Source organism: Lygodium microphyllum, chromosome 5, assembly GCF_053477565.2.
Source record: "Lygodium microphyllum isolate KBCC chromosome 5, Lygodium_microphyllum_v1.1.10, whole genome shotgun sequence".
Classification (NCBI taxonomy): domain Eukaryota; kingdom Viridiplantae; phylum Streptophyta; class Polypodiopsida; order Schizaeales; family Lygodiaceae; genus Lygodium; species Lygodium microphyllum.
Window position 1 is genome coordinate 43,397,716 of NC_141139.1, and position 11,106 is coordinate 43,408,821.

The 11,106-nt window shown below is 39.7% G+C and overlaps 1 protein-coding gene across 1 annotated transcript; it reads left to right on the forward strand.

Moving 5' to 3' along the window:
• Positions 1-9,786: 9,786 nt before the first annotated feature.
• LOC148035748 (histone H4) lies at positions 9,787-10,674 on the forward strand. The gene has a single exon (XM_087678999.1). The coding sequence runs from the start codon at positions 9,862-9,864 to the stop codon at positions 10,171-10,173; it is 312 nt and encodes a 103-aa protein (XP_087535125.1). The 5' UTR covers positions 9,787-9,861; the 3' UTR covers positions 10,174-10,674.
• The last annotated feature ends 432 nt before the right edge of the window (positions 10,675-11,106 follow it).

The window sequence follows — 11,106 nt, forward strand, 5'->3', positions numbered from 1 at the left end:
CTATATAGCATTTGGCTATGTCAAAAGCATTGCAGAGTTTGTTCCAGCCATGGACCCACCAGTAGCAACACAATGAAGGGTAGTGCTTCCATATAATCTTGCATTGATACATCTATCAATCTAGTATGTATCAACGTGTGCCAAAACCAATTGAATCTGTGGTCCCAGAACTAGTTGGGACACTGCCAAAACCAGTTGAAGCTGCTATGGTTGCAGAACTACTTGACCAATTATTACTCCCAAAGCCAGTTGTACTAGGTGCAGTACCGCCAGTTGGTACATTAGAACTGCTACTGTAACTAGTTGAAGGCTTGCTTGACCAATTATTGCTTCCATAGCCACTGGAGCTACCAAAAGCAGGTGAAGTTGTGCTCCCAAAACTGGAGGGCTTGCCTACGACCCAAAGCCAGTGGAGTTGTTGCTACTACCAAAAGTAGTTGAAGGTAAGCTCCCATAATTTTAAGGCTAACTGCTTGTGAAATCATTGTTACTACCATAGGTAGGAGGTCTGCTAAACCCAGTGCTAGCACCGTAACCAATTTGGGACCTGAGAATCTTTGGTAGGTCAAAAACTGCACATCGCACATGTCCATCAGGAGATCATATCAAACAAAGAACATTAGAGAACAAGGGCATTGGACAAGCAATCATCTAGCTAGTAAAGTACCCTCATGCCAATTTTTTGAACTCTCCATGTGTTTCTAGACCACCATTTTCAAGAGAGATACACTCACAGCTTTAGGTCTTGAATTTGAACCCCTCCTAGTTACTCACAATGCTTCCATTTCTATTACTTAGTTGCTCGAAGATGAAACCAGTAGGGACTTTATTGCTTACTCCTTATGTTTCGGGTCAACAATAATCTTCAACTAGTGCCCTCAAACCTACTTAGAGTCTTCTATCAGTGGTTCATCAAGTAATACCAATATCTTAAACACTTGCAGGGCTCATTATTGTCTTGAAAGAATAAGATCAATATCTTAACACTCATACCAGAGCAGGAAATTTTACAACTGACTTAACTATCATGTGTGGGCATCACTAATGTTGATGATGCATTGCGAGACTATTCAATTGTGAGTTGTTGAACAACTCACGTGTTCCTAGACAACAAGAAATGTACTTGTAGCATTAGTTCTTAATGTTAAACCCCTCGCATTTACCCCCCAAGCTTCCATTTTTGTTATTCACCTTTACCCTCTCTCTCTCTCTCTCTCTCTCTCTCTCTCTCTCTCTCTCTCTCTCTCTCTCTCTCTCTCTCTCTCTCTCTCTCTCCCCTCCCATTTTTAATTAAATGTTTTTTAACGTCTCTTTCCCCCTTTTTAAACTTACACATTTTTTAATTTAAATGCCCCCTTTCTCTCTTTTACCCCTTTTCATTAAACATTTGTTTAACCTCTTTAATATTTTTTTAAAAAAATCCACCTCTTTAAATCAAAGGTTTTCTTAATGAAACATTTTTTAAATAAATTAAGTTTTTTATTTTACTTGTGTTTTAAATAAAAACTTTTTTGATATAGTTTTTGACATACACACATGCATAGAGGAGAAAATAATAAGATATAGACGGAGAGAAAAGAAACATCTATAAAGAGAAGAAAGAAAATTTAGAGAGAGAAAGAGAGAGGAAAGAGAAAATAGGGGGAGAGATGGGGAAAAGAGAGAGGGTGAGAGAAGGGGGAAACATGGGAGAGAGAGGAAGAGAGAGGGGAAGAGAAAACTAGAGATATGGAGAGAATAAAAATTTATAGAGAGAGAGATAGACATACGTAGAGATAGAGAGAGGAAGAGGGCATTGATGCATATAGTGACACATGCACCACATCCTTGTGTATGCTTATCTTGTAAGCATTGTCACACCACATTACATGCATGATTGCACCAACTCATGATAGCATCACATCATCCCGTTACATGCACAAAAGTACAAAATTTACATGCATAAACACATAAGTAGACACATCATCATTGGCGCACACCAAAACCTCCTACCCTCTCTCACAATCGACATTCTCCCTACTAGGAAGGGAATTGTAGGGTAGTAAAAGAAGACAAGAGGTCCTGACATTACATCTATGGGACACACTTACACAAACCATGCATTCATTGACACTCACACCGTGCATCCATAGTCACACAATGCTTCTAAAAACACACACCACACATCCACAACCTCATGTACACACACACTAAACATGTATAGCCAACAATACATAATCGTAACCACACATGTGTGCACAAAGACCCCTCCATCTCCATAACTAATGTGTGTGTGAATTTGAGAGAGAGAGAGAGAGAGAGAGGGGGGGGAAGAGAAAAAATAGACACATAGAGAGAAGAAAAAGTTCTAAAGAGAAAAATTTTGAGAGAGAGATAAAGAGGGAAAAAATCTAGAGAGAGAGAGAGATAGAAAAAATAATTTTAGGGGGCAAAGAGAGAGAGAGAATAATAATAATAATAATAAATTAAAGAGAGAATGTAGAGAGAGGGGGAAAGAGAGAATTAATATTTAGAGAGAGGGTGTGCGTGTCTCATAGAAAGATAAAGAGAGGTAGAGGGACATTTTATGTATACACGCACACACTCAGAAATTTTGGGGGAAGGAGAGAGGATAGATAGGAAAATTTTATAGAGAGAGAGAGGAAATAGAAAAATTCAAAGAAAATATGGGGGGAGAGGGGGAGAGAACTAAGTAGGGAGATGGAGAGAATTAAAAGATTTAGAGAGAGATATATATATATATATAGGGACAAAGAGAGGGGGAGAGATAGAGAGGAAAAATAGAGAGACGATATAAATTTTTGGGGGCAGAGAGAGAGAGAGAGAGAGAGAGAGAGAGAGAGGAGAAAATAGGGAGAGAGGGGGGAAATAGAGAGGGGTAGAGGGGGGTGAAGAGAGAGAGGAGGGATAGAAAAAATTAGAGAGATGGAGAGAAAAACTTATAGAGAGAGAGAAGGTTAGAGAGGAAAAGAGGGAGAATAGAAAAAAAAAAAAATATATATATATATATATATATATATATATAGAGGGGGGAGGGAAAATTTGAGATAGAAAGAATAAAAATATTGAGAGACAAAGAGAGAGGATTTGGGGGGAAGAGAGAGAATGTGTGTGTGCGAGTATGAGTGAGTGTGTATGCATGCATGCATGCATGCATGTGTGAATCTAAGAGTGAGTGAGTAAAATTTTGCATAGAGAGAGAGAGAGAGAGAGAGAGAGAGAGAGAGAGAGAGAGAGAGAGAGTAGTAGTAGTAATAGTAATAGTTCTTTAATTTCTTCTTTTCTTGTTTGTGGTGGTGGTGGTGGTGGTGGTGGTGGTAGTAGTAGCAGTAGTAGTAGTTGTTGTTGTTATTGTTGTTGTTGTTCTTCTTCTTCTTTTCTTGTTTTTTGTTGTTGTAGTAGTAGTAGTAGTAGTAGTAGTAGAGAGAGAGAGAGAGAGAGAGATGCTTTGTTAAAGGAAATGAGAGAGGGAGAGGAAGAGAGAAAAAAAAAAGGAATGAGAGAGAGAGAGAGAGAATAAACATGAAACATAATAAAGAAAGAGAGAAAGAGAGAGAGAGGGAGGGAGAGAGGAGAATGAATGGATAAAAAACAAAGAGAGGGTAAGATCTTGTTCTTTAACTTCTTCTTTTCTTGTTTGTAGTAGCAGTAATAGTAGTAGGAGTAGTAGTGGTGGTGGTAGTAGTACACACACACACACAAATCTGGAGAGAAGAAAGAAAATTTAACAAGATAGAGAGAGGAGAGAGAAAAATTAAGAGAAAATAGGGGGAGAGAGAGAGGGGGAGAAATGAAAAAATTAGAGAGAGAGAGAAGAGAGAAATAGAAAGAGAGAGAAAGGAAGGAAAGTTTGAGATAGAAAGAGGAAATCATTTGAGAGATAGAGAGAGAGCGTTTGGGGGGAGAGAGGGTGTGTGTGTGTGTACGTGTGTGTGTATGTGAGAGAGAGTGAGTGAATTTAGAGACAGAGAGAGAATATTAAATTTATAGGGAGAGAAAGATAAGAAAAGAGAAATACAATGTGCGGGGAAGAAGTGAGGGAAGCAAAGTTGTCGTACTTCTCTCATGAGGTAGCTTTGCACGATAGAGAGCGAAGGTGGCTCAAAGTAGCCTAGCATTCCTTGCTCGTGAAGCACACAAGGAATGCTAGTTCTTGTTAAGGCACCACTTAACCACCCTCTATCATATGGAACTAGTGCTACGTCAATAGAAATACTTCGACTAGCGAATCACCACATATGTATGCATTGAATAAGATATTTGAAAATTTCAACATAAGAGAAATCCAAGAGCAATTCCATTGTACACTTCAATAGAATTTCAACATAATAGAAATCCAAAAGCAATTCCACGATTGACTTCAACAAAACAAAAAGCTCAACAACTCCATTGGCACACTATTTTATTATCTCTAATTACACCCCATTGTTTTTCTTTGCTAAACCAATATTGCAAGCTTGAAAGAATGAATAATGCGAAAACCACCCATAATCCATTATTACTGGTTTTCAAGTTAGCACATAGACAAACAACCAATGTCTTTAAATTGCCACACTTAAGACTCAAAAATGACCATATGTGAACATTGACTTCGAGCTAGAAATTGACATAGAATAACATAAGATTCAAAATACTACCAAAAGCCAATGGTCATTTCAAGAGTCCCTTATTTTAATGATTAAACAAAAAATAGTTTTATTCCTAGTATAAATAGGAAGGCTAATTGGGGGTTGTGGCATTCTAGGTGCTGCCATCCATTATCCACTATTTCTTACATTCACTGGACCTCTCCCAATATCAATTACATGTAAGACCAAAATTTTATAAGAAGTTTAGCTCCTTATTGGACAACCCAAGTTATATATGAGGTCGGCCCAATAACATAGGCATAACCATATGGGAGTAGCTCTAGTGCATTATGTTGAATTGTGTGAATTTGTTCCACAATAGCCATTCATTCACATATATATTTGCAACCAAGGAGACATAGACCTATTGTCTTATGATAGTACTTGCAAATGACTCACTAGATTCCCAATGTTCTCATCCTTCTTGTAGGTCCTCCATTGATAAAAAGATTGTAACAAACTTTAGTCAACTACACTTGTAAGCTTTTTCTCATTCATCATCAGTTGGAAGGTCACTTTGGGACACAAAATGAGGCCTTTTTGCATTTAATTGCATTATGCACTAAATATTTGTGTATAGTTGTATTATGCATTTAGTATTTGTGTGTAGCTCTTGGTATGAAAGCCCTAAAACCTAATGGTTTCCTCCTATGCCTCAAACTTTTAAATATTTCAACTTAGTTTGATCAAACTCCTTAATGGCATGTCCACCATCAAGAGGCTCCAAGGGATAGCCATGTTTGTGATGGACATGGTATTGGTATGTGTTAGGATGTAGATGATGGAGCTTTTGTGATGATGAATGTGTAGATTGTGATTTCCACTTGGGATGCAGTAATTGTGACCTACATGCATTGTGCATGTACCCTTGTTAACTAGCTGACATATTGGACAGGTTGATCACAACCCACTGGGCAAGGAACAAATTATGGGTGTTGATAAAGTGGTGGTAGGCCTACTACGATTTGTGAGATCTTGATAAAATGGTACAAACCCGCTTTGGGGATAGGTCCATCATAATAGATGGGTCTGTTTTGTGATGGGGACATGTATGAGATTCTATATTGCATGTGCTTTGGATTTGGAAAATGATAGTATTGGAATCATCATAATTGATGCTTTGGTGGGTAGGCCCATTGCACAGTGGGTTGGCTCAAACTTGAAATGGATGTTATGCTTGTGGCTCAATTCAGAAGTAGGGGGTCACTTGGTTTTGAGATGCTCATTGTGAGAGGGTGTAATGGGAGGAGGGATGACCACTTTTTTTTTCTTGTTTTTTTCTCTTCTTCATTTTCCTCATTTTCACCTCACGATGTTCATTGCTCCAAATTATTCCTTATTTTCCTCTAAATAGTTTTGCTCTTGCTCTTCCTCATCAATGTCAACTAAGTATTAAGCTTATGCAGGGCTACACTTCATTTGGTAGGCCCTTGCAATTGCATTGCCTTGGTTCTTTTTTGGAGACTTGTTTAGGGAAACCCTAGCCCCGTAAAGAATGCAAGCCCTCCTCTCACTTACACAATTCATAATAAGGTATGCACATGTCTTGCGCATGTACACTCTTTAAAGTGCACTAGCAATTACTAAATCTCAAATTCATAAATGACGAAAGCGAATCCATGCAAGACGTTGAGAGAGTATCAAGTCAATTACTCACAACCTTGTAGACGAGGGAACATGGTGGATAACATTATCTTTGTATTCTTGTAAGCCACAAGATCCCATCTTTATTAGCCCTAGGTCCAACAACTTGTTAGAAACCCTTACTAGCAACTTCACAATCACTATGACTAGTTTTTGGCTAAAATATGGCAAAAGGAACCATTTGGGGAACTAGTCTTGTGTGGGGATTCCATCCATAAGTACATGCAAAGGCATGAGGATGAAAAATCTAATTAACTTACATTCAAAATTGTAGATGGATTTTAGTATCAACAATAGAACCCTTGAATAAGTCTTCGGGTCCACTTGAACATTGCCTTGGCTTATATGGATTATCTATGCATATAATCTTTAGATTGTACATCTGTGCTCCTACATTCTTCTTACATGTAGGAGTACTAGTTGGCTAATCGGAGAAAGGATCAAAGTTTGTTATTATGTATGTATACGCTCTCAACTTGGAACTCCATATGCACGCATTGTCACACACACACACACACACTCTCTCTCTCTCTCTCTCTCTCTCTCTCATGGAATGCTTGCCTTCCTCAAAGGAGTGTGTGTAAATTGAATATGCTATAGATTGCATGTGAGGTAAATAAGTACTTTGTTAATAGACAACAAGTAAACACCACATGAAAGTTTAGTGATTGACGAGTGGAAGCATGGGAGCAATCTTCTTTTGGGGAGTGATGTGCCACCCATAAAATTGGTCTCATCTTATACAAAACATATTTGGTTCCTATTCTTAGGACTTTGTGGCTCATGTCTCAAGAAGTCATGAACATAGTAGCATCACAAAAAGAGCTCTAGCCAACAAGCTCAAGTGACGACACAACCATGCACTAATCTATATGGACATGCTCTAAAGGGAAAGGAACATGTTGATATGCTCTAAAGGAAAAGGAAGAACATTGGATGGTGTTCTCAAGAGTTTGAAGCATAAAGATAACTCAAAGAAACACAAGATATTGCAGCATACTGGTAACCCTCAACCAATTGGTTTGGTTGGCCATCAAGAATGGGGATAATGCAAAGATGATGAAGTTGAGGGTGTGAACTAGCATCAACACCTATGTTGGTATTTGATGGCCCCAAGTGCAAGGGCTATGATATGGAATAACTCACCCACTTGTTCCCAAGCTCTTGATTATGTTGAGTATTCTAATTATGCACTAATACTATAGATAGGATGATATTTGAAAGAAAGTCAAGTAGTATAAAGTGAAGATGGGTTTGGGTTCCAATCTTGTTAAATCAAAATTGGCCCTAATCATTTCATGAACTTAAAACAAAGAGGATTATTGATGAAAAAGTCACATGCATAGGCTCTAGCAATCTAGTTGTGGTGGATATGACACTTTATAGTGCATAGGCTCTAGCATTCTAGTTGTGGATATGGCACATTAGTTCTAGTGTAACCTAGCAAATCTCTCACTAGCACCAACATTGTAGCTCTATTTCTTTGGTGGTCTTTTGCTAATGAAGCTCTCTAGCTCTCATATGAGTGGTGGTTTGGAACATGCTCCTTGCTCTAGCTCTCTAGCTCTAACAAAGTTCACTAGTTCTCACATGGGTACTAGTATTGTTAATGCCTTTCTCATCATAGTAATGGTTCAAATTGATCCATTTCAGAGCTTGGTCAAGGCTCATTGCTAATACATCTTGTCACATGAAGTTCATCGACAAGAGCAACTTGGAAGCAACTCTTCTAGTCAACATCCCTATATTATCCTTTTGCTACGTGAAAATCACCTCCTTCAAATGAGAGACAAGACAACCTTTGCAAGTGCCACCAACTAGAACATCCCCTCCTCACAGTATATTCTTTTGGGGATTGAGTAGGCTAAGTACGTGATTTATAAATTACTAATTGGCGTGGCCGATAATGAGCTATATTCTTTTGAGGAGTGAGTAGGCTAAGTATGTGATTTATAAAATACTAGCTGGTGTGATCGGCCATGCCCACTACCACACTTCGTGCGGTTGGTATCTCTACAAAGCTCATGAGGCTACACCTTGCTCGCTTTGCATTTTGAGAGCAGAAGCATGGTTGCTTCCCTTTGCTCACCATACCATTCACTCAATGTTGCATTATGTGCACTCAAAGGAAATAGATGCCAATGAAATGTTGTATTATTTAAATGTTACAAAGCACACAGTAAAGAACACATTGCAGATAAACGATACAATCATTAAATGGCTGACAATGATGGGTATCATTGTGAAGTTCATTATGTTATATGTTAATAACATCATGTTTTTCATGTCACACAAATTCTTTATTTTCTTGACAAAATATAATGGGTGCACATTGTGTTATGGTTTGCCTAAATACTCAACCTAGATGTATAAGTATTTAGAACAATGAGTTAAAACATATGTGTGCTTAGATATGTAGGTGCAGTCATGAGACATTTAGACCTTTAGATTTTCCAATGTGCAAACTCTTAAGTGGTGAACTAATGTCTTATGATACGTTTTATATGTTTTCTTCATAACATGGATTAAGTAGTATCTAGAATGACAATGGTTGCCAATAAATTTGTGTGTGTGTGATACCACACATAGGTGTATAAATGTTGAGATTTTGTAGAATAGGGTAGGTGTATAGATGTTGAGATTTGGTAGTATGGATATTTCTCTCAGTATTTTTACCATTCTCTCTCTCCCTCTCTCTCCATATGAAGCAAACTATTTTCTTGAAGTTCCCCTATAGTGTCCCCACTTTGCCTCGAACCCTTTCTCTTCATAGATGCATGTGACACCCTAGATACTTGTCTAAGTGAGGAAGAAGTGTTACAACATGCATGGGAGCATGGCCTTCATCAAGTTGCATTGCAGGTCTACGCTAATGCTTTACTGCTTCATATTGCTAGGGTAAGGGACTCGATTAAAAGACAACCCCCTATTTTGTGATAGTGACTGTGACAAACTAGCACCAATTTTAGAGCAAATCAAATGAATACTTGCTCTCCATGTGTAACACGCATCCAATGGAGAGCTGCCAGCACAATGTAGTTAATTAGGCACACCCATATCACAAAACAACAGGCCTCACCATAGCTTCATATTTGCCTATATTTTGTTTTTTGGGAAGCTCAATCTATTGCAAAGAGGGGTGGAACATCATTTGGCCCAATTCTGCCATCCTAAGATTTTCCGACAGAGGAGCCGATAGTTGCACTAAACTGGCCGCCTTACCCTATTTGTCTTGCTTAGCAGCACCTTGGTGTGGTGCCTTAGAGTCATGTTCAAGAGATGGGATGCATGCGTGCAGCGTGCCTCAAGCTAGTCGGTGTGCCGTGTCACCACCCATGAATGGTGGGCGATTTCGCGAGCGGGTTCAGGATTCAAGTTTGAATGTCGAGGGAAGAAGAAGAGCGGGAGATTTGAATTTGAAAAGAAAGGCGCAACTGGTTTTCCCGACACACCACTGCCCAAAACGAGTATAAAACGCGGAGAGAACGCACGCATCTGCAGAGTAGCACAACCTCATCGTTGTGTGTGGCCTGCATAGCGACTGTATCAGGAAGAAGGGGGGTGGTTTGCGTATATCTTCGGCATCAGCATGTCGGGGCGCGGCAAGGGCGGGAAGGGCCTGGGGAAAGGCGGGGCGAAGAGGCACCGCAAGGTCCTGCGCGACAACATCCAGGGCATCACCAAGCCCGCCATCCGCCGCCTCGCCAGGAGGGGGGGCGTCAAGCGCATCAGCGGCCTCATCTACGAGGAGACGCGCGGCGTCCTCAAGATCTTCCTGGAGAACGTCATCAGGGACGCCGTCACCTACACGGAGCACGCCCGCCGCAAGACCGTCACCGCCATGGACGTCGTCTACGCCCTCAAGCGCCAGGGCCGCACCCTCTACGGCTTCGGGGGCTAGGCGGATGGACACAATCCTCTACGGCAATGGACCCGGGCGACTTTTCTTTGTGGATTTGGTCTTCGTGCTTCTTTCTTCCTGCAACGGTGTCTCTTTGACACCACCTCTCCCCTCTCCGAGATTATCAATTTCGCTGTTCGTTCTCTGCCCTCGCGGGACGTTGCACAACTTCTTGCATGCGTAGCCTGGATGCAACACGTTCTGGTATTGTCTCTGAGTCGATGCAACACCTTCAGAGAGAGAGAGAGAGAGAGAGAGAGAGAGAGAGAGAGAGAGAGAGAGAGAGAGAGAGAGAGAGAGATGCCTGTGCCGTTTCTGCCTTCCGCGAGCTCTGGATATGGCTTTTATAGACCAAATGGTGGCAGCTCTTGGTACGCTATGTGAAGCCCAAATTATCACTTAATTTGTGGAACTATTATGTTTTCTTTGTGCATTTAGGAAGTATGTAATTCATGGAGGATTTGGCTCCCACTCAAATTGTTATTTGTTGTATGTTTTCATGTGGGCAATGACTTGTAACAAGAAAAAAAGTTACTTTATCTTTGAAATATGTTCGGTAGCAAATTTTCTTGTGGAGTGGAAAATTGTGATTGCAATCCTTAGTTTGTCATTTGGGATGTAATGCATAGATACTTTTGAATTCTTTGATTCTAAATGCTTTATAATGTTAAAACTATTGCTAACATTGTTGGCCATTGGGAAGAAAATAAAGATATTTGCTTTAGTGTTATCATAGATTTTAGAAATACATTGAAGGGGGTTTAAACTCTTTATTTGCTTCCAAATCACTATGATACCATTGATGTAACTCACATGAAGTTGGACTTACCATTCTTTGATAATCATGTTGATTGGTCTTAATAGCTAAGATATCATAGCATGATTGTGTAAGGTATTGAGGATGAATGAATTTATCTTGAATGTGAACATTGG

Excerpts from the sequence above, each read along its gene's own strand:
- LOC148035748 (XM_087678999.1), top strand. The coding sequence starts at position 9,862 with ATGTCGGGGCGCGGCAAGGGCGGGAAGGGCCTGGGGAAAGGCGGGGCG.